This window comes from Botrytis porri (genome assembly GCF_014898465.1).
Source record: "Botrytis porri strain MUCL 3234 chromosome Unknown BPOR_012, whole genome shotgun sequence".
Classification (NCBI taxonomy): Eukaryota; Fungi; Ascomycota; class Leotiomycetes; order Helotiales; family Sclerotiniaceae; genus Botrytis; species Botrytis porri.
The window spans coordinates 684,018-699,471 of record NW_024066086.1 but is presented as its reverse complement, the minus strand read 5'-3'; the positions used below and the strand labels follow the sequence as shown (position 1 = coordinate 699,471).

At 33.7% G+C, this 15,454-nt stretch overlaps 3 protein-coding genes across 3 annotated transcripts; all 3 read left to right on the top strand.

Moving 5' to 3' along the window:
- Positions 1-2,898: 2,898 nt before the first annotated feature.
- EAF01_008753 (uncharacterized protein) lies at positions 2,899-5,776 on the top strand. The gene is made up of 11 exons (XM_038917009.1): positions 2,899-3,270; positions 3,324-3,421; positions 3,494-3,501; positions 3,561-3,668; positions 3,716-3,834; positions 3,921-3,972; positions 4,022-4,091; positions 4,155-4,218; positions 4,271-5,058; positions 5,139-5,255; positions 5,353-5,776. The coding sequence occupies exons 1-11, from the start codon at positions 3,121-3,123 to the stop codon at positions 5,582-5,584; spliced, it is 1,806 nt and encodes a 601-aa protein (XP_038767403.1). The 5' UTR covers positions 2,899-3,120; the 3' UTR covers positions 5,585-5,776.
- Positions 5,777-6,136: 360 nt separating this feature from the next.
- Positions 6,137-7,069, top strand: EAF01_008752 (uncharacterized protein; the record flags this gene model as incomplete). The annotated part of the gene is made up of 2 exons (XM_038917008.1): positions 6,137-6,767; positions 6,882-7,069. The coding sequence occupies 2 exons, from the start codon at positions 6,137-6,139 to the stop codon at positions 7,067-7,069; spliced, it is 819 nt and encodes a 272-aa protein (XP_038767402.1).
- A 4,125-nt stretch (positions 7,070-11,194) lies between these two features.
- EAF01_008751 (uncharacterized protein) lies at positions 11,195-11,487 on the top strand (the record flags this gene model as incomplete). Its single annotated transcript, XM_038917007.1, is given in 2 exon segments — positions 11,195-11,281; positions 11,299-11,487. 2 exon segments carry the CDS (start codon positions 11,195-11,197, stop codon positions 11,485-11,487), a joined length of 276 nt encoding a protein of 91 aa, XP_038767401.1.
- Positions 11,488-15,454: the final 3,967 nt, after the last annotated feature.

The window sequence follows — 15,454 nt, the reverse complement described above, 5'->3', positions numbered from 1 at the left end:
CCTAAAAAATGTAATAATATTTCAATATTAAAATATTAATATAAAAATACTATATATTAATTTATTCGATAATATAAATTAAAAAATTATAAAAAGATATTCTTTATTAATTATATATATTTATAATTATTTATTAAAAAAACACTTATAATTATATATTATAATAATATTTTTATTATAAGATATTTTTAAACAGTTTGTTTTTAATATAATTTTTGAAATATATAATTATTTTTTATATCAATATCAAAAATAAAATATCATAGGATTGAATTAAAAATGAATTTCAAATTTGAAATTCTTAGAAATATTGAAGAAATTAAAAATCTTTTTTTAAATAAAAATCTTTTAAAAATAAGTTTATTATATATTTCTTTTAAAGAAAGAATATATATAATTTTGAAGTTTTAAAAGATAAATAGTATTTTCAGAATTATTATTTTTTTATTTATTAATTTATAATAGATTTAATATTTATTTTTAAATTATTTATTATTTTTAAAATAATTTTGTTATTTTAGTATTATATTCTTTTATAATAGTTAAAGATTAAATTTAATAAGTTTAATTTGAAGTATAAGTTTCTTTTTCTTTTTATAGAAAAAAGATTAAATAAATTTTAAAAATAAATTTTAAATCTTTTTTATTTTTTATTAAATTAAATATATTTTTAAAATCTTATTTAAAACTTGATTCTTAATGTTTTTTGAATGTTTAAAACTTTTTTTAAAAAATATTAATATAAAAGAATTTGAAAAATTAACTTTTAGTTTTATAAATAAATTTTAATATAGTTTTATATTATATTCTTAATATTTTATAATAATATTATTTTAAATTGATTATTGTTTTGTTTTATATTTTAAATCTCTTAGAAATTTGATTTTGTTTTACAATATTTTTGAAGCTTTTATATATTAGTTTTGAAGTTATTATAACGATTTTTGAATTTACAATCGATTTTTAATTCAATAAATAAAAGTGTGCAAGATACAGGGTTGTGCAAGATGCAGGGATATCGGTTAGCCATTGACGAATCTACACCAACCATCTCATAATTACCACTTCATGTTCATGCATATGTGATTACTTGGTACACAGATGTAAATTAGACGGATGAGTACCTCAATACTCCAATAACCATCGGAAGTCCACAACAGTATGGAATTGTTGGCGTCGTGTTGAGCCTCACATCGAAGCCGTGTCTTTTTCGTCTCTTCCACCACCCACCCACCTTCATTGTACCGATACACTCAAACTTATTACCTGGAATTCCGCAAGGCTTTCCATGTCAAGGTTATAGTTTCTCAAGGTTTGGTCTAAATATGAACCCCTAGCCAGAAATCCTCATTTGTGGCATTCGGCCGAGAACTTGGAGATGGACTTGATACATTGTAGATTTAGACGTCTTCGAAGCGATCTTCATTTATTTTGATGCAAGTAATCTCGCTTCCGCCTCGAATATTGCGTCAGATAAGCCTAGCATCGAAATGAAAATGAAGATAACGATGACTTGCTTGTGAGGCTGAATCTTATTACTAGTCAAAGCCATTATGAGCTTACTGCTCTCTGTTTTGTCGGTTCACATATCGGCTAAGGTACCCAAGATGCTTAGCACGTTGGGACTTTCAACTCATCTACCGTCCGCTCAACCTGCCATTCACCAATTCAACGACAACTCCACCATACGATCCCACCAATCAGAATGACATCGAATCAACAATTAACGGTACGCACCCGTTCGCTAAAACATCGGAAACTCAATTCGGAAACTCGGTCTAATTTAGAATCTTAATTGTATGTTTGGTGGGGGGTCACAAGAAATTATTGTTGAACCCCTCACAAATCATAGGTAGTTCTCTCCTTCTATCAAGTACAAACTCACACGACCCCTTTCCTTCTTAGCATTACCATTTGATCATTCATGTTGATCTACTCCCGTGTGGTTGTTTATCATAATATCATACAGGCCAGAGGATCTCTATTATCAATATTCAATGAACTGCCGACTCTCAGTCACCTCATCCCACTTCTCACTTCCAGTCCCTAGTTATCCGGCCGCACCTTGTTCTTGAAATGCCTGATCCCGGATACGATCTATCCATAAATATTTTAGTATGGTGAATCCACCGCGGGGTACAGGTTTGGCCAGTTGGTATGATGAGCTCTCATGGATTTGATTATCAATCGATGATGTACACTGGCTCAACCATCAATTTGTCCCCTGCGCCACGGCAGGAATGCCAAAGTATAAAGTATTACTGCATAACGTCCTGTTGTCACTGCGGCAATTAGAAAGTTGTCAAACCTGATGAACCAAAAGATCAGACCTTTCTCTCTGTCCCACAATTCGAAAAGGATACTCCGCAGTACCCTCTGACAGTTTTCTTTGATTTAAAATAGAGACATTTAGCCATGTTTCATACTTTTTAAATAGTTCATATAATATGAATATTTTATGAATTTAGTAAAAATATATACAAATATGAATATAAAATTTAGTGGACTCAAGCTTTTGATCTTTATTATGTATAAATAATAGAATTCTAAGATAAAACGATCTCCTTCTAGCTAATTAGAGCTCTTCATTTGCGTTCAATCCAGCCTACAGTAGCTAAATATAGCTAAATCAACGAGCTGAATACCATACCCTAGTTTGAATTTTGAATCCATTTATAATCCACTTATAATCCATAGATATTTTCTGGAGCTTCCGGGAGCCTCCTGCAACTTCAAGGTTAAGCGAGTTCAATCAACAAATAAAAGCCTTAGGACTTTCAAGGCTAGCTCGAGTCAACTGGTTTTAATAAAAACTAAAACTCTATTATGAAATATAGTTTTCGTTGATTCGTACTAGGTTTCTAGTATTCATAGTTCCCTATTGAAGAAGACCTCCGAGAATGCATTAGATCGCTACTATGAATTTCCTATTTAGTCAAGTATTATTCGGGGCTAAATGTCTCTAATACTTCATTCCCTAGAATCTTTCTTGCTTCATTGATTGTTCTTTCTTTCCTCTCTAGATACCCACTTGTTGACAGACAATTGTACCGATACTTGTTTTATTTTCATTCATCAACATCGTCTCGAAAAGATATCACAGGTATCTTTTAGTTCATCATGGAACCTTCAAACTATGAAAACATACCAGACAAGCCAAGATACATTGACTTTCCATCTCTAGAACATGGTACTGTTATAGATGGAAAATTGGCCTTGAATCGATGGTCTCGTACAATTACAACTGGTCATGACTTTCCAGGAGCCCAGGTAAGAATCCACGAGGCATGATCATTAATTACATACACTGAATCTGTTTCTAGGCAATGCTCTACGCTGCCGGAGTTCCAAATCGAGAAATGATGAAGACTGCACCTCATGTTGGAATATCCACTGTATGGTGGGAAGGAAATCCATGCAAGTATGTTCTCTAACTTTGGATATGCAACCTACCACGAAGACGATAATGGATTTAGCTAACATAGTATCATAGTATGCATCGTAAGTAACACAAGATAAGGAGATCTTTTCAAGACATACGATCTAAAAACTACTTGTAGTACATGACCTCGGAAAGCTGGTCAAAGATTCAGTACAGAAGCAAGGTATGCTCGGATGGCAATTTAACACGGTGGGAGTCAGTGATGCTATCACCATGGGCGGAGAAGGTTTGTAGAACGTTCTTATCTTGAGGGATTTTCATTAACACTAGCAGGCATGAGATTTTCTTTACAGACACGTGAGATCATTGCAGACTCAATCGAGACTGTCACATGTGCCCAAAATCATGATGCAAATATCTCAATTCCTGGTTGTGATAAGAATATGCCTGGTGTAAGTATGGTCTCTATGCTTTGGTGGAGATACACTATCAGAATTCGCTCCCTCATATATGAATTCCTTTTTTAACGTTGGAACAGGTCATTATGGCTGCTGCACGTCACAATAGACCATTTCTCATGATCTATGGAGGTCAGTTTTTTTGTCACAATATATATTTTAGAAGTCTGACTCTTTCTAGGCACAATTAAGAAGGGTTATTCCAAGTTGATGAAAAAGGAAATCAATATCAGTAGTTGTTATGAAGCAAGGTAAGGAAATATCCATTGATATTTATATTTTCTGTCCAAATCTAACACAGTAGTTGTGTTTAGTGGTGCATTTACCTACAACAAACTTCACGCCGCTGTTGAGGGTGCAACTCCAAGTGATGTTATGGTAAGATCGTAATGAACGTGTAGGGTTTGATCTGTCAATAATGAATGTTCAGGAAGATTATGAACAACACGCTTGCCCTGGTGCTGGTGCCTGTGGTGGGATGTATACAGCCAACACGATGTCTACCGCCATCGAATCCATGGGACTTTGTCTCCCAGGATCTTCATCAAATCCAGCCGAATCCCCAGCTAAAATGAGAGAATGTGTGAAAGCTGCAGAAGCAATCAAGATTTGCATGGAAAAGAATATTCGACCACGAGACTTACTGACCAAGGAATCCTTTGAGAATGCTTTGGTAATTACAATGGCACTTGGTGGAAGTACGAATGCTGCGCTCCATTTCCTTGCTATGGCTGGTACAGCCGAGGTACCACTCTCTATCGATGATATTCAAAGAGTAAGCGACAAGATCCCATTTTTGGCAGATCTGCAACCCTCCGGAAGATTCTGTATGGAGGATCTCTACGAAATTGGTGGAACACCAGCTGTCATTAAGCTTCTCGTTGCTGCGGGCTTGATGAACGGTGATATCCCGACTGTTACAGGAAAGACTTTGAGGGAAAATGTTGAAAGTTGGCCATCACTACCACAAGAACAGACTCTCATTAGACCTTTGAGCAATCCAATCAAACAGACTGGTCATTTACAGATTCTTCGAGGAAATCTTTCACCTGGTGGAGCAGTGGCAAAGATCACAGGCAAGGAAGGTCTAGTATTTACTGGCAAGGCGATGGTTTTTGATAAAGAACATGAACTTGACCATGCTTTGAATAAGGGTGAGATTCCGCATGGAGAGAATCTCGTCTTGATTGTAAGATATGAAGGACCTAAAGGAGGACCGTAAGTTTCTGTCGCAGCATTCGGAGTGTCTTTAGATATTTTTATGCCTTTCCTTGTTCTAGAAACTAACTTTTATATAGTGGAATGCCCGAGCAATTGAAAGCTAGTGCAGCAATCATGGGTGCTGGTCTCACGAATGTCGCTCTTGTTACTGATGGAAGATATTCCGGTGCTAGTCACGGATTCATCGTAGGACAGTACGTATTACTATTCCTCATATAATGTCTCCTCAACATAGCACCTCCATTCAAAACCAGCCCTCCTCTAGTAGTCTCTCTCACTAACACAATTTAGCGTCGTTCCCGAAGCAGCAGTCGGTGGTCCTATCGCCGTTGTAAGAAATGGCGATATAGTAACCATATCAGCCGAATCTAATACTATAAGTATGGATGTATCAGACGAAGAAATTGCAGAGAGACTTAAGTCTTGGAAACCTCCCAAGAGTGCGGTTAACAGAGGTGTATTGGCAAAATATGCTAGACTTGTGGGAGATGCGAGCCATGGAGCTATGACGGATTTATTCTAGATTTAAGATGGGAAGAAGGAAGATAAAATGGTTAGAGGTAGATGGTACTTGGTAGATGAGGAATTTATGATAGATTGAGAATATTGGGTTTTACATTTCGCATGTCAATTCGTCTTTCGCATGCTAGAAATGTCGTCGTCTCGTGAATACCTATCTTCCATCGAAGCAGCCGTGAAAGGAGTCCTTGCAGCTAATGGTTTTTATGGAAGTTAATGATGGTGAAATAACTGGACTTGACACAAGTGTTATAGAACTTATTATTATGAGGTAGTATTCAGAAAATGTTTGATAGATGTGTGGAACGGGTGAATATCGGTAAGAAAGAGCTTATAATGATGACTTCCGAGCTCTCTGATTCGCCAATCTTATCAAAGCTCACAGTCCTATCTGATCTCTTCACTCATCACAATGTTCTACGCAATCTCATTGCATTCTCACTCAAATAAAACTAACACACCACGAACCCTAATAATTTGATAACTGAGTTCAATACGCATATAACGAAAAATCTTCAAGCAAACAAATCAATCATTTCGCGGAAACAAAAATATCATGTCTCGCCTCCGCAAAATCAGCCCCTCCATTCCAGAAATCACAAATGCAATTGTCGCCCCGCGGTCGAATATTCCAAGCTGCATAATTACAAGATGGAGTTCTTGGCAGAGTTTAACTCCAAGAGTTAAATATTCAAATGCAGCGAAAGTCTCATACTACACACCCTACTCCATCTGCCAATCTCGTCAATACTCCGACTCCGCCCCTAGCAAACCCTCCCCTCCCATAAAATCCACCTCCGTGCGAACATCTTCCTCTTCCCGTTCTCATTCGCACCCTCCCGCAAGCCATGACCGCGGTCCACCTTCTTCAGAAACAACACAGACGGATTTTTCGGTGCTGGATGTATTGGGGAATACGCCAATGCCCAGTACGAGTATCGATGCGTGTTTGAGCGATGGGTTTCATTTGAATAGTGGTGTGAAGGTGGGTGGTGATGGGGTTTTCAAGGGTGGGAAGTGGAGGGGAGGAGCGGGAGTTTTGTTGGTGGGGGGTGAGGCGTTTGGGTGGAAACCTTGGGTTGGGGGGGCGGATGAGGGGGAGGAGTCGGATTTGGTTAATAAGAAGGGACAGTTTGAGTGTGGGGATGAGGCGTGGGGGGTGCTGGGGTGTGTGTGGCCTAGACCTGGTATGTTTCTTCTTTTTACTTCTTCTTGCCTCATGTCTCCTATTCTCTCCTTCGCCTCAACTAGTCCACCATAAAAACCAACTTCTCTGAACTAACACACCCTTTCCTCAATAGATCTTTTAATCCTCGGCCTGGGCAAAGATATGCGACCCATATCCCCCAAAACTCGCGCATACATCAATGGATTGGGAATTCAAATAGAAATCGCAGATACAAGGAACGCAGCTGCACAATTTAATTTGCTAGCGACGGAACGAGGGGTTGGAAGTGTGGCGGGAGCATTGCTGCCGATTGGACGGTAGAGGCGGTTGAGGGGGATCCTGAGATATAGTATAAAGTTGGGGATTCTCGGAAAGAGAAGATGTATATTTGGGCGGCTATAGGGTATAGACTATGATGACATATAATGATGAGATATTCCATGCACGAGATGGGACGAAGGACTATCTTCACTATGTGAACATTTCGAGGAGGGGGTGAGAATGTTGCGAATCAATAGGATGACGGAATCTCGAGGTTCATGTCATGGAGATATAATATTGCGCTCTTGGTATGATATTTTAGGTCGAGGGTTTGTCGTAGATATTATAAGTCGTCTCATTATAGGTATATCTCTGCACTTGAGTATACATCTGAGGTATTCCTGGAGTATACAGATATCCATATCGGTGAGTATAAAGTATGAAAATATCAAGTAAAGAATCTTGACTTCGGATATGGGGAGGTAGTTATACTAAAATTACTTTATAATATATGAAGCGTTTACCTACTTCTGTCTGAAACGTTGGCTGTTGATATTTCGTTGGGAAATCTCATTATTCAAATTCAAGGCTGGTAGAGGATAAAAGGGACATGGTGTTTGGAGGGTGTTTTTGTGGTTATGGGGATTTGGATTTGGATTTTGAATTTGGTAAATACGATACAGGGTAAATAGTAGATACTAGAGAGGAGGATGAGGGTGGGTGTATTGATATATTGATGGGGGAAGGTGAGATAGGAATGGGAATAGGAATAGGACATAGGGAATGGAGCGGGGGGAAGGGGATTCTGAGATATGGAGGTGGGGGATCGGGGATGAGAGGTGAGATTATGGGTGGAGGTATGGGTATGGGTATGAGTGTGAGTGAGAGGAAGTTTTTTACTGGTAGATTTGGGGGTTTGATAATTAGTGGTTAGGGTTGGATGAGATGGTATGAGGATAGAGATGAGGATGGAGATGAGGATGGAGAGGAGGATGGAGTGGAGGATGTGGATTTGATGAGACAATGTGTGGGATCTAGAAAGTGGTGATCTAGGATAGGACGAGGAAGGGGTGGAGGGGGAGGATGTAGTGGCGACGTGAAAATAGAGAATGAAGAAGAAATGATTGGGTTATATTGTAACTTACAGGAAAAGGATATTTTAGCAGGATATTCTAGGATAAGCATGGAGATAGAAAAAGAAGCAAACGCAAAATACTTTCTACATAAATGCGCTCCACTCTATTAAGTCTAAACAGACGTCCCGAGACGCAAAGAGATGTGATACAATATCATACCTCATCTCTTCATCCCCCGGCTCCCACCTCAAGATCAAGTATTAATTAAGTATGAAGCAGTATTACAAACTCATATCATTATCGAGAGGAACATTGTCTCATTAACACGTTTTGTCTTTTATTGCAAAGTATGTGTGTTTCATAGGGACCTGTGTGATGCGATGTTACGTGCTACATTAATAGATGGAATAAGACATGAGATTATCGTGACGGTTTTGTCGGACGTGTGGTGGGATTGGGAGATTGGGGCTAGATCGAGATTATGAGATGGGGTGAGATGAGGGTTTCTTGGAGGGAGGGGGGAGGAGGATACTAGGAAAGCGCTAGCTGTGACTTGGGCTGGGGATATTCGAGGGAGGTGGGATGGTTGGAAATGAATGCTTTTTTGGTTTTGGGATTGGAGGTTGGAAATGGACATCGGATGGGGAGAGCGTTGCATGGAGATGAGAGGAGATGAGATGATAAGAATAATGGAATTCGAATGGCAATCTTCCGCTTCGATGGTTCTGAATATTCGATATATCCCTGAAGATGCTATGGTTTAGAGAAGATGGAGATTGCCTGAGCTCAGAGTGTAGAGTTGGAGTCTCTTTTCTGAAGACTTCGACCTAATTTTCCTCGGAAAAATTGTAATAATGTGGAAAAAATATAGTCAATGGGTGTTATATTGCTGATAAACCTGGCTTCTTGACGAGGTACTCATCAATATTTCGAAAGATTCATTGTAAGTATGAAGTATTTGTCATCTCGGCAGATACCCTCATGCGGAGTAAAGGGGATCAGAATGGCGAAGTTAGATCTTCGAATTCGTATCTACCTTCACATCAAAGAGCTTGAAAAAATATCTAGTCACCGAGGTACACGACAAGCGATATTTAGCGGCAGTCTAGGGGGGCCGAGTGAAACTGTGAAAGTAATATACGATGATTCATCATTACTCGTATCAAGGAGGGGGAATTGTGGTAGCTCGTCCGAACGTTGGGGATTTTCCAAGGCTATCGTACAGAAATGTGACTGTCATGACGGATATACATTGGAACGAGCCTTGTTTCACATGGGAGGTTGTACCTAGTTCCTCGGGATGTGAGATATAATGTAATTTGTGATCTGCATTATTTACTACTGCAGCTCATGGTGCAATATGATGGTGGCAAAGATGCTTTTGATTTACTCAGCCTTCTTACTAAAGGTTGATGATGGAGGCAGAACGTAGGGTGACCGGGGACGATAAGTATATTCATTCGCTAGAAGAACGCTGGTGGCGAGGAATTGGCTTATCAACATACCTAGTATTCATCCCCCGATGTCAAGATTCGTGAGAGTGTAACTAATACACCATATCTCATGAGTAATGTCGTCGAACAAGAAGAAAGGCTCAATTCTCCTTGCGTGACTAATGCGGATATTTATCCGCTTGCCATCTCATCTCATCTAGATTCGGCTATGTCCCACTTCCAGTTCCCAGATGTAAATAATACCAAGATCGATCTCTCCAACTTGAAGATCTGAAACCGGACACTTTAAATGGGAAAGGAAATGATAAGGTTACTCCCGCCAATCCTTTTAGCTCGTCGTATCTGGTACGAAGAAATCTTGTACTCACGTCTTTGATCTGATGCCGTCTCGAACTTTAAATTGATGGAAGGATGCACTAGAATCTTTTATGTGATTACCTGGTATTTGCGGAGGTCATCTTCCGGAAGAAGAAAGGTATTTGACTCTGTCATCTTGTGGATCTTGTACGAGGAGATTTCGTGGGAATGGTCTGATTATATGGAAGAAGAAATTATATTTGACAGAAGAAGGACGAGTCAGAATCTTGAGGCGGTATACGGTCAGGGTGGACGAAGAAAAAAGAAAAGTCTGGTGGACGTTGAACTGCAATACTTGGCTTGGGTATCATTAATTTACTCGTATATGTTGTACACCTTTTTCTTTGTCCATTTGATGTTATATAGAGTGTCTTCGAACTCGGCATTTTGTGATCAATAAATATACCTACCTATGCATGTAAAGGTTACAGACAGCAATGTATTGAAAAGATGCAGCGAAGAAAAATTGAGAGAAGAAGAAAATGAATAATCAATGATTCGTTTATTTATGGACAATTCCAATTAGCCAAATATATTATGCTCGTTCTGGATTTTACCGGCAGATTGGCCTTGTGGTTTGATAGGTCCCAAGGGTATTAACTCATGGGTATGGTTACGGTATGTTGCATATGATATACCGCGGTAGGTTTGCCTTTTTAGTGCTGTTCATGCATGGTGCCATATTCCATTTGGTTACACAACATGATGGACTCGATGTCATATGGATACTTGGGTGTACATGGGATGAAGAATCATATTCGGTGAATGGTAGATGGAACGAGGATGGAAAGCCGGTATGTCGAGTAGAATTGGGATTTGGAAGACTCTGTGTGTATGACGATGATAACATATTCATTGTATGGTATATTTGTGGATTCAGATATCCATAAACCAGGTTGGTGGCAGCATTCCTATTTGATATGTACGAAGCGGTACAGTTATGATAGGTAGGTAGTTTCACCGCGTGCGACATTACAATTTACTGATATATTTGGTTGAGTGAAGATGGACGAAGAGATGTCTGACTTACACTTACTAGATACCTAAGCTTATATGTATCTCGATATATACTCGAGTATGTACTAAACCCACACCTAAATCTAAATCTAAATCTAAATTACAGAGATTTTACCTCTTATAATAAGACTCGGGTGTGATATCCTATGCTTTTAACACCTGGTATATCAAATACCGAGGTGTTGAGTCCATACACTCGACTATTCAGGTGTGGCAGGGGATACCATCAAATCGGACTTTTTTACGTCTGATGTAAATGAGGGGTTCAAGGGATCTGATGCATGGAGGGGAAAAGAAGGCGAACAAGGCAAATTGATGAGAACAAGGATCCGAAGAAGGTTTGGGACGAGGCAAGCAAAGATCCAAGGGTTCAAATCAGTAGTAGCATCAAAAGGGAAGAGATTGTCCCTTGAATGGATTGATTCTCCCTAGCTATATTCACCGCCACTGGACACCGCTATGTTATGATGTTTTTGGTGATGGTGATGGTGATGGTGATGGTGATGGTGATGGTGATGGTGATGGTGATGGTAATGGTGATGGTGATGCTGATGTCGCTGGTCCTACTTGTTGACTCATTGATTCTTCCATGGCTGATATTGATCGCTCATGCTCATAGTTGATGGGGCTGGCAATGGCTTAAACACAAATGACTGAAGCGCGAACCACAATCCCAATTCGAACAAGGGAATTGCTGACGTTGTTGTGTCATGGTAAGACGATTGGATGGGTTGCATTGCAATAGTGGTGATAGGAATCACGAAATTGAAACAAATGAAACGGCACACACAAAACATAGAGAATCAGAGGGAGATATTAGAGAGGGATCACACAAAGTACACGAATCGTACAAAGAATCAGACTTATTCCGATGGAACAGAAATCCCAAGAGTCAAAGGGGTTAAAAGAGTCAAATGATAGTCAATCACTATGGATATTATTTGTTGCTTTATATTTGTTGAGTATTCTAGACCACCAACGTGCCTACCTACCTCCAATCCCGGTATATATTATCTTATTTATATCTTAACACTCCATAGATTGTTGGATCAACCCGTTTGTTATTGTAGAGGGAAAAAATATCGTCATGTTTTTGAATGTTTTACTATTTATATAAATCGGGTACCCTACTTTCAGGCCCCCCCCCCTTTTTACCGAGCCGATTTGATCGATATGATCAAAACCCCAAAAATAGATTTCTATCTAATGAAAAAGTGTATTTAGTATTCAGGAATATATGAAAATCAATATCACTTATTACTATATCACTTTTATAATTCAATACTCTTTCTTCTTCCTTTTAAACTTTATAAATACTAATATATTATTCTTTATAAATATTAAACTTTCTTTAACTTTTTCTTATTCATTTTAATAATTTTATTTATATAATTATAATAATTCAATCTTAAATTTTATAACCTAATATAAAGAACAATTTATAAATAATATAATAATATATAATATAATAATAATATAATAAATAATAAATAAATAATAAATAATATAATAAATATATAATAATATAATAAATAATAAAACAAATAATAAAATAAATAATATAATATTTATATTATTAATAAATACTTTAATATTTAAAGATTTAATTAAAAGTTCAAAATTAACTATAATAATTTTATATTTAAAAATAAAATAATTATATGTGATTTTATTCTATTATTTAATAATAAAGAAATAAAAGAGCTTTTAAATTAATAATTATAATATATTTATAAAATATTTTAGAAATATATATTTATTATTTAAGTTTTATAAAAAGTCTTTATTAAAAGAATAATATAAATAAGATTAATGTTAATTTAATATTCTAAAAGATAATATGAAATTAAATTATATTTAAGAATATAATAAAAGATTATTATATATTTATTTTTAAATAAAAAAAAAGTTTATTTTGTAATATAATCTTTATTTTTTTAAAATTATAAAATATATTTATATTAATATTTTATATTTATTTTAAAATTATATTATTTAATATACTTTAAATTATAAATTCTAAAAACATTTATAAATATATAAACAATTTTAATTTATTTATAGAAAATATTAAATTTTTAAATCAAATAACATTTAATTAGTTAATAAATTAGTTTTTATTAAAATCGAAATTTATATAGATACTAATATATATTTCTAATTTATATATATATATTAAAATATATTCTTTAATATATATATAGTATAAAAGAAAGATAAAGTTCTTATTATATTATATAAAAGCTATTTATATATATTTAGATATTCTAATATGTTAATGTTAGTATATTATTTCTAATTTATTAATAAATATTTAAAATCAATTATATATTAATATTTAATATAATACTTTAAAAATAATATAATATTAAGGTTTTTAAAGTAAATAAAGAAATAAATTTCTTTTTTATAATTAAAGCTTATTTTATTTTATTTTTTATAAAGTCATTAAAAATAGAAAAGAAATTAAAAATTATTATAAATTTAGAAACAATATTAGAAATTAATATATTAAGAAAATATATTAAGAATTAATAATAAAAGCTTTTTTAAACACTTATTATTATATTAATGAAAAATATATTTCCTTATTTCTTATTTTATTTTATAAAAATAATTGAAAAACTTTCTTGATTTATTATATCTAGTCTAATTTTTTTTTAAAAATTCTATATAATTAATTACTAATATTATTTAAAATTATTTTGAAAAATTATTAAAGAATAAATAATTTTATAAAAATAAATATTAAAATTAGATTATAATTCTTATTATTATATTATTAAGATTTTTATATTATATTAATATTAAATCTTATATTAAATCTTTTTTCAAAAAACTTTAGATAATTTATATATATAAAATAATATTTTAGTTAATAAAATATTAATATATTGATTTTTATTAACTTTTAATAATTCAAAGAATATAGACTTTAATAAATTATATAAATATTTTGAATTTAATATATTAAAGATTAATAAAATTAAATGTTATTTTATTATATTGATTATATAATTTAATATTATTAATTTTCTTTAAATTAAATAAAATATTTTCGATTAAAAGTAAATTGATTCAATTATTTGTTTATATTAAATATATTTATTTATTATAAGATTAAATATATTAAGATAATTTTATAAGCTTTATATAATCGATAAAAAGTAAGCTTTATTATTCAAATAACTTTTATAATTTAATAATATTATTATAGCTATTATATTATTCGAAAAATTAAAGATATATTATATATAGTTTTTATAATGATATGCGATGAGATCGCGTTCTTTATGGTACAAATATTTTTTCCAAGTTTTCTATGGCCACACCATACAAATTTTAGAAATTTTTTTTGCTTCAGGCAGAAATCTATTTTTGGGGTTTTGACCATATCGATCAAATCGGCCTCGGTACTTTTGAACCACTTTTTATATTAAAAATGGAATTTTTAATTTTCTTATTTATGAATAGAATTTATTGAAAATTTATATATATATAATTCAAATCGTTTTGAATTTAATTTGAAATTTTGAAATTTTTAGGATTTTTCTATATTGAAATCTAAAGCTTTAAAATATCGATTTTTAAATTTATATAGAAAACACATACAAATTTAAAACTTTTATAAAATCTTTGATAACTTTTTAATAAAAATTATTAAAAATAAACTAAAAAGTTTTATTATAAGTTTATAGTATATTTACTTTAAAAGATTAAAAAAAATAGAAAACTTCTTGTAAATAAATATTTAAAAGAATACCCTCAAAATTATAGAGATTATTTATACTACTCTAAACTCATTGTATATTATATTTCTATATCTATTCATTTTTTTTAATTTTTTTTTTAATTTCTATATAAATTTAAATTTAAAACTTTCAAAAAGATATACAGTTTTCTTTTAATAACTGTTGTTAAAAAGTTATTAAAGATTTTATAAAAGTTTTAAATTTATAAATAATTCTTATACAAATTAAAAAATCGATATTTTTGAAGCTTTAGATTTCAATATAGAAAAATCCTAAAAATCTAAAAATTTCAGAATAAGCCTAAAATGACTTAAATTATATATATTCAAATTTTTATTAAATTAGATTATATATTGATAAAGATATTGATAGACTAAAAAAGCAATTTTTAGTATAAAAGGGTGGCCCAAAACAGGGGTAGCCCGAAAGTAGGGTGGTCGACTTAATCATTTTCCGATAGGTTCACCGGTTGTAAGGTTCACTACACTAATAACATACATACATACATCAAAGACTCAGATCTTTCTCCCTTCTTTATCATTTAACTTTTACCAAGGTCCCTTACTTTATCCTTGACATTATACAGTTTCGCCATCAGGGTTCAAAGGCTTCTACATAACTTCTTTCTCCTCTCCTCTCTTCTCTTCTCTTCTCTTCTCTTCTCCCTGCATCTCAATCTCTTTCGAGATTCATCCTCCCGAAAATCGACCTGTTAATCCCAATTGCCTCCCATCAACTTGTCATCCTACCTCCTCCATCAAATCAAAGGCAAATCAACCACGCGTCTTA

What these genes read in the sequence shown, in the direction of transcription:
- EAF01_008753 (XM_038917009.1), top strand. Translation starts at nt 3,121, where the DNA reads ATGGAACCTTCAAACTATGAAAACATACCAGACAAGCCAAGATACATT. An exon ending in GTGATAAGAATATGCCTGGT is followed by an intron (nt 3,835 to 3,920) that starts GTAAGTATGGTC and finishes ACGTTGGAACAG; the next exon opens with GTCATTATGGCTGCTGCACG. An exon ending in ATTTCTCATGATCTATGGAG is followed by an intron (nt 3,973 to 4,021) that starts GTCAGTTTTTTT and finishes GACTCTTTCTAG; the next exon opens with GCACAATTAAGAAGGGTTAT.